We start from the raw sequence: 21,974 nt of genomic DNA, 5'->3' as shown, positions 1-21,974 counted from the left end.
TTCTCCGCTCCTTCTGGAACTCCAATTACATGTATGTTAAACTTACTTCTGTTGTCCCACATATATCTGAGACCCTGTTCATTTGTTTTTAATCTGTTTCACATTGAATAATTTCTATCAATTTATTTTGAAGTCCATAGACTCCTCTGTTGTCTCCATTTGGTTTTTAAGCCTTCTAGTTAATTTGTTAGTTTCAGACATGGTTTTTTTTTTTCTAACATCTTTATTGGAGTATAATTGCTTTACAGTGGTGTGTTAGTTTCTGCTGTATAACAAAGTGAATCAGCTGTATGTGTACATATACCCCAATATCTCCTCCCTCTTGCGTCTCCCTCCCACTCTCCCTATCCCACCCCTCTAGGTGGACACAAAGCACCTAGCTGATCTCCCTGTGCTATGCGGCTGCTTCCTGCTAGCTACCTATTTTACATTTGGTAGTGTATAATGTCCATGTCACTTTCTCACTCGTCCCAGCTTACCCTTCCCCCTCCCCATGTCCTCAAGTCCATTCTCTACGTCTGCGTCTTTATTCCTGTCCTGCCCATAGGTTCTTTGGAACCATTTTTTTTTCTTTTTTTTTTAGATTCCATATATATGTGTTAGCATACAATATTTGTTTTTCTCTTTCTGACTTACTTCACTCTGTACGACAGTCTCTAGGTCCATCCACCTCACTACAAATAACTCAGTTTCATTTCTTTTTATGGCTGAGTAATATTCCATTGTATATATGTGCCACATCTTCTTTATCCATTCATCTGTCGATGGACACTTAGGTTGCTTCCATGTCTTGGCTATTGTAAATAGAGCTGCAATGAACATTGTGGTACATGACTCTTTTTGAATTACGGTTTTCTGAGGGTATATGCCCAGTACAGACATGATATTTTCTGTATCTAGGATTTTCACTTGGTTCTTCTATTATAGTTTATGTCTCTGAGATTTCTCATCTTTTATTTTGAGCATATTTTACTTTATGTCATATAGTATTGTTATAATGGCTGTTTGAAGACCCTTGTCTTCTGATACCAACATCTGGATCTTCTTGGCACCAATCTCCATTGACTGACACTTCTCTTTAGCAGGGGTTGCATTTTCCTGATTCTCTGTATATTGAGTAACTTTTTATTGCATCCTGGACATTGTGGATGTTGCCTTGTGGAATCTCTGGATTCTGTTATATTCCTCTGAAGAGTAGTCATTGTTTTAAAGGTGGGTATTGACCTGGTTGGCCCCCAGCTGCAAACACTTTCTGTTAGGCAGCAGTTTGACTTTTTTCCTTAACTGGGCTGCTTGCAGTTTGCCCCACATATGCATGGTTCAGGAGGTCAGCCAGAGACTTAGAAGAATTTATTCCCCAAATTGGGGGCTCCCTATCTCTGACTCATCTTTCTGGGATTTCCTCCCTTCACTTTTCATTTTCTGTGGTTTTCCAAATCTCTCCTCTGGTTCTTCAGGCCAGAAAAGTGCACATTGTGTGTGTTTTCTCTTAGAGTTTTAGCCACCCCTCATTGAACCCACCCTCATTCTGTGCTGTTCCCTCTTCCAGATATCTTCTCTCCAGAATCTGCCTGCTTTTGTTGATTCTCCAGAGCCTTCAGGTAGTCTTTTTATTGTTGTTCCTGTGTTCATGGTTGTTATCAGGTTTGGTTGGTAGGATACACCTCAGCCATACAGCAAGTGGCACTCTGTGTAATAAAGACAAAAAGTGAAATTGCTGTTATCCATATCACACTTGAGAAAATGGGAGATTGTCCATTTGGAATATGTAATTCCAGAGAAACAATCAGCATATTTCTAATTGCTTAAAATAATGTGTCTGTATCTAATGTACATAACTTAGGATGCCATTATGAAGCAAAACCATAGTAAGAACTATGGCTGATATATAAGAAAGTTGTTTTTTTTTTTCTTAAGAAAACAAAGCAAAAGAACCTACCCATTGTGTTCTGACTCATGTGCCTTCCTTAGCAGGCCCCTGTTGGCAGTTGCATTTTTAATTTATGCTTACTAGTTAAAATGGCCTTGTGGATCACTACTGCCATCTGTTGGCTGATTGAATGGGCTTCTGATTGAGTATAGCGATGTTTATGCTGATAAAAAGTTTCATGATTGTAAAAAAAAAAACAAAAAACTTCTGCATCAGATGCTTTGGCATACAGAGAAATATGTTTGTTCTTGCCTTCAGAGAGTTTTATACTAAGAAATATAAGCTTGTTCCTGCCGTACTTTGGTGAGATGTTATATATTAAGAAAAATTAATAGTAGAAGAAATCCCACAAGCTGGCTTGTAACAGCAGTTTTAATTTAGTAGCATGGAAAACAAGTGCTCTGAATTCATAGTAGGGAGAGATTATTGTGTACTGTGGTGGGGGGTGGGAAGGCCTGGTGGAAGAGAGGGCCTTACCCTGGATCCTGAAGCAGTTCAGGTGGAAAGAAGTTGCAGGTAGAAGAAGCAGCATGAGCACTGGCAGGTGTGTGTGTTGTCAAATTCAAACTATCAGTGCTTCCCATTCTGTGACCCCAAACCACCAAACAGATTAATACTAAGACATTGTAGCTTGACACTGAGGTTTGCGGTTTTTCCTTTAGGGTGTAGGGGGAACATGAGGACAGATACTGTGCAGATAGTGTGTTTATATCTGGTTCAGGCAGACTTACTGCACTATTGGTTTATTCTTAAAATCACTGTAGAAAGTTCAGTTAACCTGAAATCAAATCTGCTCTTGATAGTGCTGTTGATTAATATAATCTTGGAATATAATGGAAAGTCTTAAAATTGTGGTTGAAAATATGGATTGCTTATTTTTTCCCTTTTCCCAACTCTGAGGACTTATATATTATTTCCATCATAAACAACATATTAAATCCTTTCAAAAGTATTGTAAGTATTAAGTGGGGAAAAAAACAAAAGGAATAGGAAAAATAAGACAGAGGAAAATTGTGTTTAATCTTGGAGCAAGGAAGTCCTTTACAAACAGAAGACTAATTTCCTTAATATAGAAAGAGTTCTTACAAATCAATAAGAAAAAAATTCAGTAGAAAATGATCAGAGGATATCAACAGTCCATTAACATAAAAGGAAATAGAAAATATTTTAAAATGTGGATAGATGCTCCATCTTGCTTATAATAAGAGAAATATAAATGAAAACTACAGTAAAATTTTTACCTGACTGATAAGCTAAGATCCAAAAGTTTTATAACATTACCATCTTGGCAAGAGTGTGGGGTGATTCACACTCTCATAATATTGCTGGTGGGAATGTAAACTGATAAGTTTCTGGAGGGTGAGTTGGCAGCGTTGACCACAGTTTAAATTGGACATAAACTTGGACCTGATGATTCCACTTCTCGATGTGTACTCAAATGTATACTTGTGCATAAATGAAATGACACATGTATAGGAATATTCCTTAGAGTCCTATTTTTTATTTTGAAATACTTTTTACTTTACAGAGATGTTATAAAAATAGTACTCAGTCTTCCCTTCCTCTTTCCTTAATTTCCCCTAATATTACTATCTTTGTGGCCATGGTATAATTATTGAAAACTGAAATAACAGTGACACAGTACTACTCGGTAATATGCTGGTCTTACCTGACTTTAGCTGGGTTTTCCATCCATGTCCTTTGCTGGCCCAGGATCCTCCATCCTGTACTTGTGTCTCTTCAGTTTGTGTTTGTCTTTCAGGACCTTGACACTTTCGTGTATATATATTTGGGTTTGTCTGGTGTTTTCTTATGATTAGATCGAGATGTGGTTTTGGCGAGAACACAACAGAAAACAGGCTGTGCCTTCTCACCCCACCAGGAGTTACAGGATGTGGACACATCTCATTCCTGATGATGGTGACTGCAGTCGCTTAGTTAAAGGTTATCTGCCACTTACTTCACTGTAAAGTACTGTTTCTCTCTTTGAAACCAAGAGGGGGGATTCTTTGTTCACCACCTGACAGTCCCCCACTGTCATTATGTTGTTGCTCAGTTTGTCCTAGATTTTGCCACCGGGAGTGCCTTCCGCTCAGAGCCTGTGCCCTCTCGGTGCGTCCTGTCATCTGTGAGTCCTTCACTTTCTAGCACCACAGGTATTCTGGGCTCATCTGGTGTGTTCTCCAGTGGCCTTGATTCCTTTTATTGGAGAATGGTATTTACAAACCAAAGATCTGGGTGCCAGGGAGGGTGACCACACACCCCAGTTTGCCCAGGGTGAAGGCGTTTCCTGGGATGTGGGACTTTGGAGTGGCAGGTCCAAGACGGGTGCTCTCCCTGGTGCCAGGTGTGCTCACTGCTGCTTGGGTGTCCCCGGACAGAGCCAGGAAGTATGCGTGTGTGTGCACTGTCACACACGTGTACGCACCTCGGTGTTTATTTCTACACTGACACTGATGCCTCCATTTGCAGCACAGCAGGGTTCACCCTGGCCTCCCCCTGCCCTTTCCTGACTCCTTTCTCCTGACTTGAGTCACAGTGTACTCACTTGCTTGATCTTAGTATATACACAGAGCAGTTTGAGAATTGCTACCACTTCTGCTACAGTAACAGTATGCTGTCCTTTTTGAGCCCAGCTTTACAATATACAGTTGACCCTTGAACAGTACAGTCTGAACTGTGAGGGTCCACTTATTTGCAGATTTTTTTCACTAAGTAGGTACTGCAGTACTGCACAATTTGCAGTTGGTTGGAATCCACGGATGTGGATGTGCTTGTGTTGGAGGGCCAACTGCAGAGTTATACTTGGATTTTCAACTTCACGGGGGGCGGGGCGGAGGGTTCTGTGCCCCAACACCCCCGTTGTTCAAGGGTCACCTGTGCAAAGTACTGTTTTCTTTTTTTTTTTTTTTCCCCAAATGCTGTTTTCTGAAGTCACTTAGGTTCTTTCAGGGCAGTTATGTTATTCATAATATAGTTGTGCACATTCGTTACTGTTTGTATTTAGTTTTATGTTCTCCACACACCCTGGTTGCTCTTAACTATTTACTTTTTGGGTATGTGAAACATTACCATGGTTCTAAGAGTCAGAGGGAAAAGGGATACTCAGAAATGCACGTTCTCCTCAGCTCTGCTACACCATTCCCAACCTTCTTTCTCCATTCTGTTCCCACACATCTGTTATGGGTTGAATCATGTGTCCCCCAAAAGATGCTGAAATTCTAACCCCCAGGACCTGTGAATGCGATCTTATTTGGAAATAGGGTCTTTGCAGAAGATCAAGTTAAGATGAGGTCGTTAGGGTGGGCCCTAATCCAATATGACTGTGTCCTTATAAAAAGGGGAAATCTGGACGCAGAGGCAGACACGAGCAGAGGGAAGACGATGTGAAGACACAGGGAGAAGGTGGTCATTTCTAAGCCAAAGAATGCCTGAGGCTCCCAAAGCTGGGAGAGAGGAATAGAACAGATTCTCCTTCACAGCCTCAGAAGGAACCAGCCCTGCCAACACTTTGATTTTACACTTCTAGCCTCCAAAACTGTGAGATGATAAGTTTCTGTTGTTAAAGCTGCCCAGCCTGTGGTGCTTTGCCACAGCAGTCCCAGGAAATTAACAGCCCTTGTAACCAGTTTCTTATGGCTTAAATTGTGTGCCCCCAAAAGATACGTTCAAGCCCTCACCTGTGAATGTGACCTTATTTGGAAGTAGGGTCTTTGCAGGTATAATAAGATGAGGTCATATTGGATTAGAGTGAGCCCCAAATCCAGTATAACTGATGACCTTAAGAAGAGGGAAATTTGGACACAGAGGAGACACACATGGGGAAGAGAGAACCATGTGATGACAGAGGCAGAGACTGGAGTGAGGCAGCCCCAAGCCCAGGGCTGCTGGCAACACCAGAAGCCGGGAGAGAGGCGTGGACAGACTGTCCCTCAGAGCCTTCAGAAGGAATCAGCCCTGCCAACACCTCGGTTTTCCACTTCTGGCCCCCAGAACCGTGAGAGATTAAGTTTCTGTGTTGTAAACCACCTTGTCTGTGGTACTTTGTTACGGCAGCCTTAGCAAACGAATATACAATCTCATTAGTTTCTCATTTATCCTTCCTGTTTCTTTTGCACAAAAGAGTATCTCCTTTCTTCCATGAAGGGTAAGCATGCAATCAATAGATAACTCTTTATCACTTTGGAGCATTATTTTTAACAGCACAGACTGGGAACAGTTTAAACATCCATCAGTTGAGCGCTAGTTAAATACTTATCCATTACAGTCGAATGTTATTTGTTCACTAGAAAGAATAAGCAGCTTTATATGTACTAAAACAGAGTGATCTCTGAGATGTGTGTTTTTGGGTTTTTTTTTTTTTAATATTTATTATTTATTTGGCCGTGCCGGGTCTTAGTTGTGGCATGCAGTTTCTATTTTAGTTGTGGTATGAGGGATATAGTTCCCAGACCAGGGATCGAACCCAGGCCCCTGCATTGGGAGTGTGGAGTCTTAACTGCTGGACTGCCAGGGAAGTCCCTAAGATGTGTTGTTGATTAATATATTTATACACAGAAGACTGGAAATAAAAAAGTGTGCCAGCCATAATCCAGTAGCCCCTTCCCCCCATGTGAGAGCAGGTTTAGAACAGTTAGTTCAAGAAGTCTGAAAATGAGAGGAGCCCTTAGCCTCTGAATTGTTCTATTTTGTGTGATTTCTGGTTTCCTTTGGGGTAGGGATGGTTTACAGCTAACCATGAGGAAACGCAACCTGTTCTTTCCTGATGGCACTGAAAGGCAGATGGCGAGGAAAGGACCATGAGCAGAAGGGCAGGACAGGAAGTGGGGATAGGGGTCAGTTCAACAAATGTATGCAAGTGGAGCGGGTCAGGAGCCCTTCTCCAGGGCATGGGACGTCAGCAGGCCTGCTGGACTGGGGAGGAAGGAGGTGAGGTTCCGAAGGTTTGGGGTGTTGCTTAGTGGAGGGCCTGGAAGACCAGCCTGAAGCATTTGGAATTGATGAGGTTGCGTTCAGGAATAAGTCCTCAGAAATCATAAGTAACAAGATGGAATTGGTGTCAGAAGAATAACATGTTGACATTTAAGGGGTGGGTTGCAGGGAACAGTGCTGCAGGCAGGAAGACCTGCTCAAAGGCCTTGGACCGGGAGAGCTGGGGGAGGTCTGGAGGGAGAAGGATAAGCGCTCCGTGCATATCACTGTTGGAAGAAGACTCAGTGTGATCCCCTCCTCCCCACCGTGTCCTTTCCTGAGGTCACGTGATAGGGAGTGGTTGCAGATGCAACATGGTAAGAGGAGTATTAGATGTAAGAATTTCTAAAATGCTTTCAGCATCTTCGGGCTTATGTGGAGGCGTGGTCAGGAACACCACCAATCCGTGCTTACCGGGCTTTCTGCCCCTCTTCTTCTGGGGGACCTCCCCCATCACTCCGAATTCTGGTGGCCCAAACACTTTCACGTCCAGAGTAGTGCTCAATGGAGAACTAGAATCCAGAATCCGTCCTGAGGCCCAACCCGGGTCTTGCATCCCTCAAACATCTCTCCTTTATCCCAGTCTCACTGATTTCATCCTGAAGTTCTACCGTACTTTGAAGCAGAGGGTTCCCAGCTTTTGTGGGGAACCTGTTTATGTCTCCGAATGTGGCCAGGAGTGCTGTCCCTGGGAGGGGAGGCAGCGTGGGGTTGCCCACAGTCCACTGGCATCGCTCGCCCTGCATCAGGGCACCAGCTGGGATCACAGCGACCCCAGCACCCCTGCCTGACCTGGTGCAGACTGTTTGTTAAACCCTCTAACCAAATACCATTTAATTCCAGAAGAAATACTCCAGTTGTGGGGTTTTTGTTTTTGTTTTTGTTTTTAAGCTGTATGGATAAGGTGAACAATACAGTTAGGCCAGAGAATTAAATATCAACATTTAGATTGTTTGGAAATTGGATATTTTCTGAAATGGGGTAGTTTTAAAGGTATTCTGCATAGAGGTAAAGGCTAACATCGTGTTATTTATAAATCCAAGAATAAGCTTAAAGAAAAGGCAGATTTTTATACCTTGTAGGAATGTGGAAGTCAATATGTTGATTTTTAAACCTACAAGTTATTTCTGGACATTCTAAATCATTCCTTTCTGACTGTCACACGTATGTAGTTACATAACAGGCAGCTGCAGTTTGTTATGGCCTAGACTTTCACATGGAGTGTCTTGTATGTCTGACCTGTATCCTTGAAAACGTCGGGCCTTAAGTACCTACTGAACAATGCCAGTCCCCGGCGAGTGTCTTCAGGGACTGCTGGTGAGGACTGGCTCCATCCTGCCAGTTAGAGTGGAGGTATCTGCACGTGTTTCTTTTTTATTTTTTAATATTTATTTAAGTTTATTTGGTTGCGCCGGGTTTTAGCTGTGGAAGGCAGCCTCCTTAGTTGTAGCATGTGAACTCTTAGTTGCAGCATTCATGTGGGATCTAGTTCCCTGAGCAGGGATCGAACCCTGGGCCCCCTGCATTGGGAGCGCAGAGTCTTAACCACTGCGCCACCAGGGACGTCCCTCTGCATGTGTTTCTGTAGCGTCTTGTCAACCATACCAGGCTGGGGACAGCAGTGTCAAATGGAAGGGTTTTCCTTCTTCCCTTGCAGTGGTTTCTTGGTCCACTGTGCTGAACAGGAAGTTACAGAAAAGCAACTCAAGAGACATTGTGAATCCCCTTCCTGATTGCAAAGTAGAGGAGATCATTCCCTGGTTTGCAGTTTTTAAATACACTAATTTTAAAAACTCTGACAGTTTTGGACAAAAAAGGAAAGGAAAAGAATCAGTGAAGATTCTTTAGAAGATGATGAGACTGTTTGAGAACACCAACATTTTAAGATTTGTCTCCCTCTTAGGGGTATTTTTTCTCCCTTTTTCCATGTTAGTTACACCGTAAGAAGACCGGCCAGCCTGTCGTTATTTCCGGCTCCGGGAGGGGCTGTGAGCACTGAGGCATGTGTGGGTTTGGTGGGTTTGTGCACGATCTCACTGGGGGACGTAAGTGGGAAGTGGTGTCAAAAGGCCCCTGCCCATTCCCGCGGTTCTGCCCCAAGTTCTCGTATGTTCTTGGTATTTGCCACGTGTGAGGATATGTTACCAGAACTACCTGCCAAAACACCAGCTAGCTGCACAGCATTTGTCACTTCTGATTTCTCCTGGGTGACACTGGGTCTTTCGAACAACAGCCTGCCTTAAAGAATTCCACGTTAGCATCTGCCAGACGTGAACAAATTAGGATATTCTGTTTCTGAAGTCTTATTAACTCTCATTCTTTCTCACATTTGTCTTTTCAGGAAAACCAGTTCTGTGTCCTTGGAGGCCCCCAGCCCAGTCCTGGAGTCCCAGGCAAAGCCTGGCTTCAAGCTCCCACGTTGGACGGCCGTTCAGCTCCCAGGCTGCTGAGGACCGGAAGGAGGAGCCCCTGCACTCCATCATCAGCAGCTCGGAGACCGTGCAGGGTACTGTGTGTAGCTGCGTTTGGGTCCAGGAAGTCTTTGTTGGCTCGTTGCCGGCTCGTGAGGGGAAGCTTTTGAGGCAGAAGCAATGATTGATAGAGCCACCCACTCGCTTCAGACGAAGGAAGGTCTTGGTTGGAGGGAGGGTTCCCCAAAACAATGCCTCCTGCGTTTCCGGCTTCTCAGGAACTTCTGATTTCCATCCTGGCGTATCTTGCCCCCTCTGGTGGTCACCCGTGAGTTCGCATGGGGCCCCTTTAAAGTGGTGATTCATGGCACATCTGCTAATAATCATGGAAGCAGGACGTAAACTCAGTGTTGGCCCCGCCGGTGAAGGACTGCACTCTGGGTTGTCCTTCATTCCTGGCAAGTGTGGAAGGCAATCTCCAGAGCCAGTCCTGCAGTGGGTCCATTTCTGGCTTTCAAATGAGACGACAAAAGAATATTTGATGTTTGGGTTAAGAGGAGAAGTGAGGTTTTCTTGTTATTTTGCTCCCTAACTGATCAATTTGGAAACCACTGTATTCAGGAATAGAATCCAGGGTCTTGTTGTTAGAGCCAGCTCGCCTCACGACTGGGTCAAGCGCCAGCCTCCACAGCCCCTGGAGGTAGCCCGACCTGAGGCCTGCGGGCTGCGGGGAGGGAGGCAGGTGAGGGTTTGTGCCCCTACGCCCCTTTCTGCGGGTAGAGGGAACCACTGGTTTGTTCCGCTCCCAAGACCTCCTGCCTGAGCCCCAGACACTTGGTTTCTTTCTTTTTTGTTCGCTGTTTTGAAACATGTTTAAAACTCCTTACCTTAAAGATTTTTTTGAATGTTTTACATAGCATATTCTTCCACGAAAAAAGACATTAAGCTTTATTGGTTGTGTCTGCGATTCATTACTAGGTTCTGTTTCCAAACATGAGTTCCAGGCTGAGACAAAGAAGCTTCTGGACATCGTTGCCCGTTCCTTGTACTCAGGAAAAGAGGTGCGGTACCTGCTAATCACTCCCGGCGCTAGCAAGGTTTCTTTTGGCGAGACTGTTTCTGTGCTCTTCTAGGGAGGTGCCAGCTAGTACATTAGCTGTGAAAATGCATTACATTTGGACAGGTCCTGATCTTGGCTACCAGTGAGAGTATTTTTACCAAAATCTGTTGGGTTTTATGGATAACTATATGCAGGTGATTCTTTGAGCCGGATTGAACCTGGGAATTAATGAATTTTGCTGATAATTTAGAAGTCCCTCAGGTGTTGCCGTGGGGTCCTGCTGACGTCCGTCTCTGTGGTGTTGTCGATGTGTGCTGAGGCCCTGGGTTCACGCCCCTCATCACTTGGCATCGCCACCTGTGGCCTGTGGGGGTGTCGGGGCTGGAGGAGGAAGACCCCGGCCCAGTGTGGAGTAGAGCAGGGAGGAGCTGCCAAGGACCTTTTTGAGGAGATGAAGCTCAAAATGATGAAGCTCAGGGGTGACAGGCCATGGTGAACCATCGTTTCCATGCTCATTTTTGCTAAAATGCAAAGAATTTGAGAAGGGTAAAGCACAGCTTTCCAAAATGAAAGGACTTTCCAGGGAATATTTCCAGGTCTCGTCCTGTTAAATTCTATATTCAAGTGTCCCCGTGACATCCAGCTTCTGTTCTCTTGGGGTCAGTCACACCTCTTTCCCTCTCCCCATGCGCTGCGTCTGACTGTAAGTGGAAGGTCTGTCGCAGGTAAAGGGCTTTAGGGACACGGGTTGGTAGTTGGGTCTGTGGCCCTTTTTTCTCCTGAACATGGTAGGTCTGGTTTGTGATTAGATTAAATGAAGTCAGTGAATCCTTCGTGGAGTAGAAAAAATATGTTTTGAGGATATTTTGACATCCCTGGGCAAGAGTTGAGAAAGAAGTTGTCTTACAGGGTCCTTGTTTGGAATTAACTTAACAGATCGACACCTAACTCCAGGTTTGATGTTGAGGAAGGAGCAGTAGAGTCAGAGTCGACATAAGGTTGGGTCACGGCAATGTGATCTAACTTCAATCATTCTGTGAGCTGCCCTGGAGAAACTGCCTTTGAGGAAAGCAGGACATCTTTCTGGTTAAACAGTTCTGTGGCATTTCTCCGCCAGCCTGTACCAGTTGCTGCAGATGCTGCTAACCAAATAGGTCCTGCAGCGTTGGCATCTTCTTTCCATTTCCGTAGGTGTTCATACGGGAGCTGATCTCCAATGCTAGCGACGCCTTGGAAAAGCTGCGTCATAAGCTGGTGTCTGAAGGCCAGACGCTGCCAGAAATGGAGATTCACTTGCAGACTGACGCTGAGAAAGGCACCATCACGATCCAGGTACTTCATCCAAGTGTCCCGACGCGGGGCACGCCACCCTGCCTCCCGTGCTGGTGACCGCCGGGGCCTCTCCACCCACTGGGCTGGGTGACGGGCTGCCTTTTCGTCATGGCTCTAGGCTCCTAGTGACCTGCTGACCACCTTTACTGTTAATTTACTATAAAAACACTCATTCAATATAGAAAATTTAGAAAATACAGATAAGCAGAAGAGGAGACGCTTTATTTATTGTTAAATTTTATTGAAGTATAGTTGATTTACAATGTGTTAATTTCTGCTGTACAATGAAGTGACTGTTATACATATATATTCTTTTTCATATTCTTTTCCATTCTGGTTTATCACAGGATATTAAATACAGTTCCTGTGCTATACAGCAGGACCTTGTTGTTTATCCATCCTATATATAATAGTTTGCATCTGCTAATCCCAAACTCCCACTCCATCCCTCCCCCTAACCCGCCCCGCAACCACAGGTCTGTTCCCTATGTCCGTGATTCTGTTTCTGTTTTGTAGATAGGTTCATTTGTGTTGTATTTTACATTCCACATGTAAGTGATATCGTATAGTATTTGTCTTTCTCTTTCTGATTTAACTTCACTTAGTATGATAATCTCTAGGTCCATCCATGTTGCTACAGATGGCTTTATTTCATTATTTTTTTATGGCCGAGTAATATTCCATTGTATACTATATATATATATACACACACACATATATATATATATACACACACACATATATATATATACACACACACATATATATATACATATATATATATATATATATACATACACCACATTTTTATCCATTCATCTGTCAACGGACATTTAGGTTGTCTCCATGTCTTGGCTATTGTAAATAGTGCTGCTGTGAACATAGGGGCGCATATATCTTTTCGAATTATAGTTTTGTCTGGGTAAGTGCCCAGGAGTGGGTTTGATGGATCACATGGCAACTCTAGTTTTCTGAGGGACCCCCATACTGTTTTTCATAGTGGCTGCACCAGTTTACATTCCCACCAACAGTGTAAGAGGGTTCCCTTTTCGAAGAGGAGAAAATTTAAAATCACCCCATCATTCAAAGATAAATACTGTTGACATTTTAGTATGTGTCTATTTAGGGTTTTGATCTATGCATTTGTCTACATATCTAAACAGATTTTTAAAAATTTTTTTGGCCACGCCACAAGGCCTGTGGGATCTTAGTTCCCTGACCAGGGATCGAACCCGCGCCCTTGGCAGTGAGAGCACAGAGTCCTAACCACTGGACTGCCGGGGAATTCCCTAAACAGATTTTTAAATGATATATTATTTTTTAATATACAGGTGACCCTGAATAACACTGGGGAGGTGGGGACAGGCCCTCCCCACAGTCAGAAATCCACATATAACTTCTAGTCTGCCCTCTGTATACCCAGTTCCTCCACATTTGCAGGTCTCCCTACGCAGTTCCTCTGTACCCACTGTTCCACATCCACGGATTCAACCGACTGTGGGTCGTGTGGTACTGTAGGTAGTACTTGCTATTGGAAAAAAATCTGTGAATATGTGGACCCGCACAGTTCAAATCCGTGTTATTCAAGGGTCAGCTGTAACTCTTCACATTTTTAAAAAAATTTATTTATTTTATTTATTTATTTTTGGCTGTGTTGGATCTTCGTCGCTGCATGCAGGCTTTCTCTAGTTGTGGCGAGTGGGGACTACTCTTCGTTGCGGTGTGCGGGCTTCTCATTGCGGAGCACAGGCTCTAGGTGCGCAGGCTTCAGTAGTTGCAGCACGCAGGCTCAGTAGTTGTGGCATGTGGGCTCAGTAGTTGTGCCTCGTGGGCTCTAGAGCGCAGGCTCAGTAGCTGTGGCACACGGGCTTCGTTGCTCTGCGGCATGTGGGATCTTCCCGGACCAGGGCTCGAACCTGTGTCCCCTGCGTTGGCAGGCGGATTCTCAACCACTGCGCCACCAGGGAAGCCCCGCATTTTTAACTATACTTATACTCTTGTGATGCATATTTCCCCATGTTACTGAATATTCTATGGTACTATATTTTAATCACAGCCTGGTATTTGGATTAACAGTCTTACTTTAGATGCAGCAATAGTTTTGGCGGCTGTTGTAACCTTTGAGCAGTTTAAAGTCAAAGAGTTAGAAAGGCAGAAGTGGGGTTCATCAGGCAGTGGGCCTGAGGGCCACCACGTTCCTGAGACAGCTGCTCTAGGACCTGCTGGCTGGGATTATGGGGCGGCGGGGGGGTTGTGGGGCGTGCATCCTACGGGGTGGAGGGCCTGCCTCCGTGGACTCTGCCTCTTCCCAGCAGGCCTGGTTTTGCTTCTCAGAATTGCTGCTGGTGTCTGGTGCTCTCTTGTTCACTCCTTTGCTCTGCTCTGTGCATGTGTGTGCCTTGCTTGCTGCTGCTGTTTTTTTTTTTTTTAATAAATTTATTTATTTTATTTATTTGTATTTGGCTGCGTTGGGCTTCGTTGCTGCGTGCAGGCTTTCTCTAGTTGCGGCGAGCGGGGGCTACTCTTCTTTGCGGTGCACGGGCTTCTCATTGCGGTGGCTTCTCTTGTTGCAGAGCACGGGCTCTAGGCGGGGCGGGCTTCAGTAGTTGTGGCGCGTGGGCTTCAGTAGTTGTGGCTCGTGGGCTTTAGAGCGCAGGCTCAGTAGTTTTGGCGCATGGGCTTAGTTGCTCCGTGGCATGTGGGATCTTCCCAGACCAGGGCTTGAACCCGTGTCCCCTGCATTGGCAGGTGGATTCTTTTTTTTACCATTTTATTTTATTTTATTTTATTTTAAATTTTATTTATTTATTTATTTATTTATTTTTGGCTGTGTTGGGTCTTCGTTTCTGTGCAAGGGCTTTCTCTAGTTGCGGCAAGTGGGGGCCACTCTTCATCGCGGTGCGCAGGCCTCTCACTATCGCGGCCTCTCTTGTTGCGGAGCACAGGCTCCAGACGCGCAGGCTCAGTAATTGTGGCTCACAGGCCCAGTTGCTCTGCGGCATGTGGGATCTTCCCAGACCAGGGCTCGAACCCGTGTCCCCTGCATGGGCAGGCAGATTCTCAACCACTGTGCCACCAGGGAAGCCCGGCAAGTGGATTCTTAACCACTACGCCACCAGGGAAGTCCCGCTGCTGTTGTTTTGAGAAGCTTTATTGAGATATGATTTTTACATATAATCAAGTTCCCCAAGTTCAAGTGTACAGTGAGTTTGGACCAACATACACGGTCATGGGACCACCCACACCACTGATGTCATCACCCCAGTATTCCCTGCCCTTCCCAGCCCTTGTCAACCACTGATCTGCTTTCTGTCACTATGGTTTTCTATTTTCTAGAATTTCATATAAACAGAATTACACAAGAGGTAGTCTTTTGAGTCTGACTTCTTTCACTTGTCACAGTGCTTTTGAGATTCTTCTACGCTGTTGCATGTATCAGTAGTTTGTTCCTTTCTGTCACTGAGAAGTGCTCTGCTGTGTGGAGGCATCACAGTTTTATGTGTCCATTCACGAGTTGGTGAGCACTTGGGGATGTTAGGAATAAAGCCACTGTGAACATTTAAGTCTTCGAGTGGGCATATATTTTCATTTCTCTTGGTTAAATACCTCGGAATAGGATTGCTGGGTTGTAAGCAAAGTGTCTGTTTAACTTTATGAGAAACTGCCAAATGTTCCCACAGCAGGTGTCCCATTCTGCGTAACTCCTGGCAGCATTTGGGATGCCAGTGGCTGCACATCCTTGTCAACACTTGTCACTGTCAGTCTTTTTAATTTTAGCCATTCTGGTGAGTGAGCAGTGTATTTCATTGTGGTTTTAATTTTTATTTCCCTAATGATTAATGGTGTTGAGTATCTTTTCATGTGTTTGCCATTCGTATATCTTCCTTGTGAAATGTCTTTCAGATTCTTGCTCATTTTTAATCAGGTTGTTTGTCTTTTTATTGCGTTGTAAGAGTTCTTTGTATATTCTAGGTACGAGTCCTGTATCAGATATACTTTTGCAAATATTTTCCCCTAGTCTGTGGCTTGCCTTTTTATTTTCTTAGTAGTGGTTTTTGAAAAGCAGAAGTTTTTAATGAAATCCAGTTTATCACTTTTTCCTTTTATGCTTCATGCTTTTAGTGACCTGTCGAAAAAGTCTGCCTATTCCAAAGTGATAAAGATTTTCTCCTATCTTTTCTTCTAGAAATTTTACAGCCTTGGCTCTTACACTTAGATCTGTGATCATTTTGTGTCTATGTAAGGGAAGGTCTAAGAGTTGTTTTTTGCCTGTGGCTGTCCCATTGTTTCTGCACCATTTGTTTTTCCTTTCCCCAGTGATTTGTCTTGGAACCTTTGTCAAAAATCACCTGACACTGTCTGTGCAGCTCTTCCTGGACTCTGGTTTGTCCCTTTAATCTATGTGTCTATCCTCTAGTGAGGTTTTCTCCAGTGAGGCCTGGCTGACGTGGCTGGAATTCACCTTTTCTGGTGACAGTGTTCTTACTTTGCTGGGCCCGCCTGGCAAGTGTAACTGATGTACTTGTGCCTGGGTGTCCCCACACGTCCATCCTGGCTCCCTGGTGCATTCGCTTGGGTGCTTAGCTTGTCTCTCTCCTCAGGACACTGGCATCGGGATGACACAGGAGGAGCTGGTGTCCAACCTGGGAACCATTGCCAGGTCGGGGTCAAAGGTAAGCCCCCCGCTGCCCTTTCCTCAGGTGCTGCAGCTGTTCCCCCTCTCAGGTTCGAGGGTCTCCCCTCGAAGGGCAGTTCTGACCAGATAGGGTAGGTCCCAGATGCTCTGGACACCAGCTTCAGAGGAATGTCCTCAGGCACGAGCTTGTTGGCATTGGGGACCCTTTATCACAGGATTTCACTGTGTCGTCACGGGGACCTCAGAGGCACTTTCTGTTATTTGCTGGATGGAGTCAGTACTTTGCCCATAGCTAGAAACTGGCCAACCCTAGGTTCAAAGCCCGTCAGTCCACGTCTGATACGCCAGCCATTCTGCCTCCTGAGGCTTTTATCCAAGTGCTTTCTTAGCATTTATTTGCGCTGCATAGGCTTGAGGAGGGAGTGACGCAGAGACGGCATGGTCCATGATAGTCCGCGGGGCCCATGGGTTGCAGGCTGACTGTTCTCCAGAACTGCTGCCTGGAGACAAGCGACCTCCACGCTTGTCTGCTCCAGGGTGGTTGGGTGCTGGTGCAGCTTGAAGCCGACAAGGGGGGGATGGTCAAGGTGTCCTCCTCCAGCACCAGCCCCGGACAGAGGCTGTGTCCCTCGGCTGCCTTTGTGCCTCTCCTGGGTGAACAAATGCTCTTTGTTTTTTTGTGGGCCTAAGTGGTGCCTAAAATGGCACTTCATGCCAAGTGCTTGAAAACAGTCTAATTGTTAGTCCAGAGTGATTCACAGAAATTTCTACTTTAAAAAATGACTTTACCATAACTGTTTCCCCTACTACATTTTTGGTTGTATTTCTGTGAAGGGAATCTGTGCTGTCATCACATACAGTAGCTACTAGCATGTGGCTGTTTGAATTAAAATTTTTTTTTAAATATTTTAATTTTATTGGAATATAGTTGATTTAGAATGTTGTGTTTAGTTTCAGGTGTACAGCAAAGTGATTCAGTTATACATATACCTATAATCATTCTTTTTTAGATTCTTTTCTCATAGGTTATCACAGAATATTGAGTAGAGGAATTTAAATTAATTAGAATTAAATACAATTTAAAATGTATTAGTTCTTTCGTCACACTAGCTACACAGTTCAAGTGCTCAGTAGCCAAATGTGGTCAGCAGCTCCCACATTGGACCACACAGAACATTTCCATCACCACAGAACGTCTGTGGAACAGTGTTCATAGCAACAAGTATATGCATTTTACTTAATTTTTAATATTAGGAACTTCGATTACATGAGTTACAGTAATTAAGTGCTCTGTGATACCATACAAAAGCATGTGTTTGGTGTGTAGTTTGCCCACAAATCTAGGAGTCTCCTCCCCTGAACGTCAGGGGCCACTCCGGGCTGGGCCCTCTGTGGGGAAAGAGGGTGGAACGTGCGGGGCTGTCTCGAGGGTGAACCACAGCCTGAGACTGCGCTGGAGGAGTGGATGCGCTGCTGCAGGCAGACGGCAGGTCTCCGGGGCAGGGCCGCCCCCCTCTGACCGGTCTCACTCCACAGGCCTTTCTGGATGCGCTCCAGAGCCAGGCGGAGGCCAGCAGCAAGATCATTGGCCAGTTTGGAGTGGGTTTCTACTCGGCCTTCATGGTGGCTGACAGAGTCGAGGTGTATTCTCGCTCGGTGGACGCAGGCAGCCCTGGGTACCAGTGGCTTTCAGACGGGTAAGTGAGCGGGTCCCACATCACACACGGAGTGTCCCCGGGCCCTGGGGCCATCGTGGCAAGTGTCGCCTGCCACGCAGAGTGGGACTCAGCTGGAGCTCGCAGCCTGGTCTGGGAAGCCAGCCTCCTTGGAAAGCACCAGGGTGCCGTCCTGGGCTTTTCATGGGAGGCCTGAGCCCCACACTCGGGGAGCCATTACTCTTTTTTGCCGGGTGGGTCCCTGCTCTGTGCTCCGGGGCGGGTGCCTTTGTTCTGAGGCGCGTCCGTGACTCCTCTTGGGGGTCAGGGTTTGGCTCCCTGGCTGCCCCACCTCGCGCCGTCTCCACCGTGTGCTGGGCCTGTGATGTCCAGGGACATCTCGACTGTTCGTGGAGGATGGCACCCACCAGAGCCAAGGTTAAGTGTTTATCTCACAAGCCCCCAGACTTCATTTCTGAATCCTGCTTTCCCGCAGGAAAAGTGAAAGTGGGGCCCACAGTCACCAGGGCCGAGGGATCGACAAGGTGCCCCTCGTGTGCTTCTGCTCTTGGGAGGAGGCGCCTGGCCAGGGGTCCGGAGCGCTTGGAGTTAGCACAGGACGGGGGTCTCTTCCCGGAGTCTGGCGCTCACCTGGCCGCTTCAGGGGAGTGTGAGACCGAGAGGTCGTGTTCAGGAGTGGGGAGCCCCGCGCCCCAACCCCAGCGGCCACTGTCCCTGGTGGAGGTGTGACGGCCTGGGGGACACTCCAGCTTCCTTTCTATGCAAGTCCTGCCTGCCACGTGGGACTTGTCAGCACTGACAGGCAGAACTCGCCTTCCTTCTCCCGCGTCTCAGCTCTGGGGTGTTTGAAATCGCTGAAGCCTCAGGAGTTAGAACCGGGACCAAAGTCATCATCCACCTCAGGGCAGACAGCAGAGAGTTCACCAGCGAGGCTCGGGTTCGAGGTGAGCGGGAGCCTGGGCCTCTGGGGACGTGCGCGTGGGTCAGTGCGGTACCTCCTGCCACTGCGTTTTAGGACATTTTGGGGCGGGGGTCGCAGGCGCAGGGCTGGCCGTGGGTTGGGGCAGGGTCAGGTTTGCCCTCCTCCTTTCGAGCAGCACTGCCTCCACTGCGCTTGCTGGTGGCGCAGGGTCCTGTGCTCGTCCTGCCTGTGCTGTAAGATGTCGCCAGCCCGCCCACCCAGCCTGAGTCCCGACTCCTGGACAACCAGAGCGGGTGCAGCTGCGAGGTGCTCCTCTCTGTCCAGGTCTCACTGGATGCTACTGAAGGTGCCCAGCGCTCTCAAGGGGTCACGTTAGCCCGTGAAACCCTGTTTATGCCGCCAAGGAGGCATCGTGTCTCATGGTGGCCTGGGCCTCGAGATCTGGTTTGGGAGCGAGTTCTGCTCCCTGTGTGCGGGCAGGGCAGGGACGAGGCCTCCCAGAGCTGTGTGACCCCTGCAGCACCTTCCAGAGCTTTCATCTACAGAAGCTTCCCGTGTTCATTGCTTTTTTTCTGTCTCTTCCAGACGTGGTGACAAAGTACAGCAAATTTGTCAGCTTCCCCTTGTACCTGAACGGAAGGCGCATTAATACCCTGCAGGTGAGGCCTGGCTGCCTCAGGCTCAGGTGGCTGTGGAGATGAGCCGCTCCACGTCAGGCTGGCGGGGCAGAGGTGGGACTGGGCGTTGCTGTCAGAGCCCCGGGACTGGGTGTTCTGGGGGAGGCGAGATCTGTGGGTGCAGGCAGGTCCATGTGCACCAGGGGGGTCACCCTTCACAGCACATGCTTCGTGCTCCTGAGTGTATTCAGTCATGCTGCCGTCACCATGGTCGGTTCCAGAACGTTTCACCCCCAGAAAGAGACCCCACGCCCATCAGCAGTCACTCCCACTCCCCGCCCTGGCCCCTGGCAACCAGTCCATTTTCTGGATTGGCTTATTCTGGGCGTTTCATAAAAATGGAGTCGACCACTGTGTGGCCTTTTGTGTCCAGCTTCTTACTGTGTTTTCAGGTTATGCTGGTTGTAGGGTGTATCAGTGCTCTGTTCCTTTTCACGGCTCAGTAACTGTCCAGCGCGTGGCTCAACCGTGTTTCTCAAGCCGCTCACCTGTTGGTGGCTAGTGTCACAACGTCGTGCAGGCTCGTCCAGACCCTGCCTCCTGCTTTGCTCTTCCTGACACTGTGCTGGGGACAGGGCGCTTGTTCCCAGAGCCTTTTGTGTGTCTCTGTCCAGCGCTGGAGAGGGTGGGGCTGGAGACAGAGGGCCCGGGAGGCCGACCCTCAGTCATGCTGAGGGCTCCTTTGCCAGCACCCGGGCCCCGCGAGCTCCACCAGGTCAGCTCCACGTGTTGTTGGGAGGATGCGTCTGAAACAACGTCCCTGTTCATTCCATTTCCAGGCCATCTGGATGATGGACCCCAAGGATGTGGGCGAGGGTCAGCACGAGGAATTCTACCGCTACATCGCTCAGGCCCATGACAAGCCCCGCTACACCCTGCACTACAAGACGGACGCACCGCTCAACATCCGCAGCCTCTTCTACGTGCCGGAAACGGTGAGCCGGGCGCAGGCCTGCCATGCGGGCTGCCAGGGGCCTGTCCGCTGCTCCCTGGGTTTACACACCAGCAGCACTTCCCCTGAATGGTGACAGCTCAGCACAGACATCACAAAAATTGCCTTAGCAGCATCAGGATGAAAGAAAATCCTGTACGTCTAGACAGGTGAACAGAAGTTGAAGTGAGTGGTGCTGAACAGAGATGTTTGGCCCGGCAGGCCTGGGCTTTGTGGACGGGTGCGGGCGTCCTGTCTCCATGCAGTGCGCTCTCCCTACTTCCGCATGGCTCAGGGCAGCACCGTGAAGGCCCCACCAAATCCTGCAGCGGGGAAACCTGCTTGGGTTGAACCCAGCTTTCCTGGCTTTAACTGACTAGAGCCTGATACCCATCTTGGAAAGAGCTGTTCTACCCTCCCGCTGAGTGTGCTCTGCAGACCAGCAGCCCCAGCCTCCCCTGGGCCCATTAGGAGTGCAGAGCCTTGGGCCCCCGCCCAGGACCCCCCAAGTCAGTTCCCACCTTAACAAGATCCCAACATGATGTGTGTGCAAACGGCAGCTTGGGAGGCGCTGGTTTAGAGCAGGGTTGGCAGACAGCGGCCGCTTTGGGCTTTGCAGCCTCGCACCACCAAGGACTCTGCCCCTGTGGCGGAGGCTCACGGGCCACACTGAGATGGGCGCGTGTGGCTGGGTTCCGAAAAGTGTAGATGCGGGAATTTGGATTTCATGTATTTTTCACATATCATGAAATGTCCTTTTTTGCATTTTTCCTCAACCATTTAAAAATGGAAAAGCCATTCTAAGCTATACAAACAGGTGATTTGGCCTGTGGGCTCTAGTTTGCTGACCCCTGACCCCTAGCAGACTTGGCTCTGTTCGCAGGGACATGTAAGTCATTGTTTTTATGGGGAGGGCGGCAGCTGCCCAGAGAGGGCCCCCCACCCCACCAGGAGCCATGGTGGGAGGGGCCTCCCCGGGCCCCTCTGGGCTTTTGAACAGACAGACACAGGCAGGACACCGCACATCTGCCTCAAATCTCCCAGCCCAGGTAGGCTTAGGAAGGGGTTCCCCGTGACCTTGCAGGCTCTGCCTCCTGGCAGGGCTGCCACGGATTTCTGCTCTTGCCACCTGACGCTGCCCTTTCCTTGCCTCCAGAAACCAACCATGTTTGACATGAGCCGGGAGCTGGGCTCCAGTGTCTCGCTGTACAGCCGCAAGGTCCTCATCCAGACCAAGGCCACCAACATCCTGCCCACGTGGCTGCGCTTCATTCGAGGTTTGGTGCCAGTGTCTGTGCCCAGCCGTGTGGGCTGAGGCCCAGGAGCAGCTGCCTGCTCCAGATGCCAACACCATCGGAAAGGGCTCATCTTTGATGAGTGCGGGGTCAGGGCGGGTCACCACAGCTGCTGGCTGGTGAGCCGAGTCCT

General features: G+C 47.7%; 1 protein-coding gene across 2 annotated transcripts in view; it reads left to right on the top strand.

Moving 5' to 3' along the window:
* TRAP1 (TNF receptor associated protein 1) overlaps positions 1-21,974 on the top strand; it is a 54,524-nt gene that overhangs the window by 19,789 nt on the left and 12,761 nt on the right. For both annotated transcript variants that reach the window (XM_082362109.1, XM_082362108.1), the window contains exons 2-10: positions 9,243-9,407; positions 10,291-10,373; positions 11,564-11,704; positions 16,306-16,377; positions 17,877-18,037; positions 18,851-18,960; positions 19,524-19,597; positions 20,395-20,550; positions 21,703-21,823. In XM_082362109.1, coding sequence (XP_082218235.1) covers positions 9,243-9,407; positions 10,291-10,373; positions 11,564-11,704; positions 16,306-16,377; positions 17,877-18,037; positions 18,851-18,960; positions 19,524-19,597; positions 20,395-20,550; positions 21,703-21,823 — 1,083 coding nt within the window. The remainder of the gene's footprint in view (positions 1-9,242; positions 9,408-10,290; positions 10,374-11,563; positions 11,705-16,305; positions 16,378-17,876; positions 18,038-18,850; positions 18,961-19,523; positions 19,598-20,394; positions 20,551-21,702; positions 21,824-21,974) is intronic.

This window comes from Balaenoptera borealis (assembly GCF_965194805.1).
Source record: "Balaenoptera borealis genome assembly, chromosome: 16".
NCBI classification, from domain to species: domain Eukaryota; kingdom Metazoa; phylum Chordata; class Mammalia; order Artiodactyla; family Balaenopteridae; genus Balaenoptera; species Balaenoptera borealis.
This window is presented reverse-complemented; position numbering and strand designations above follow the sequence as displayed.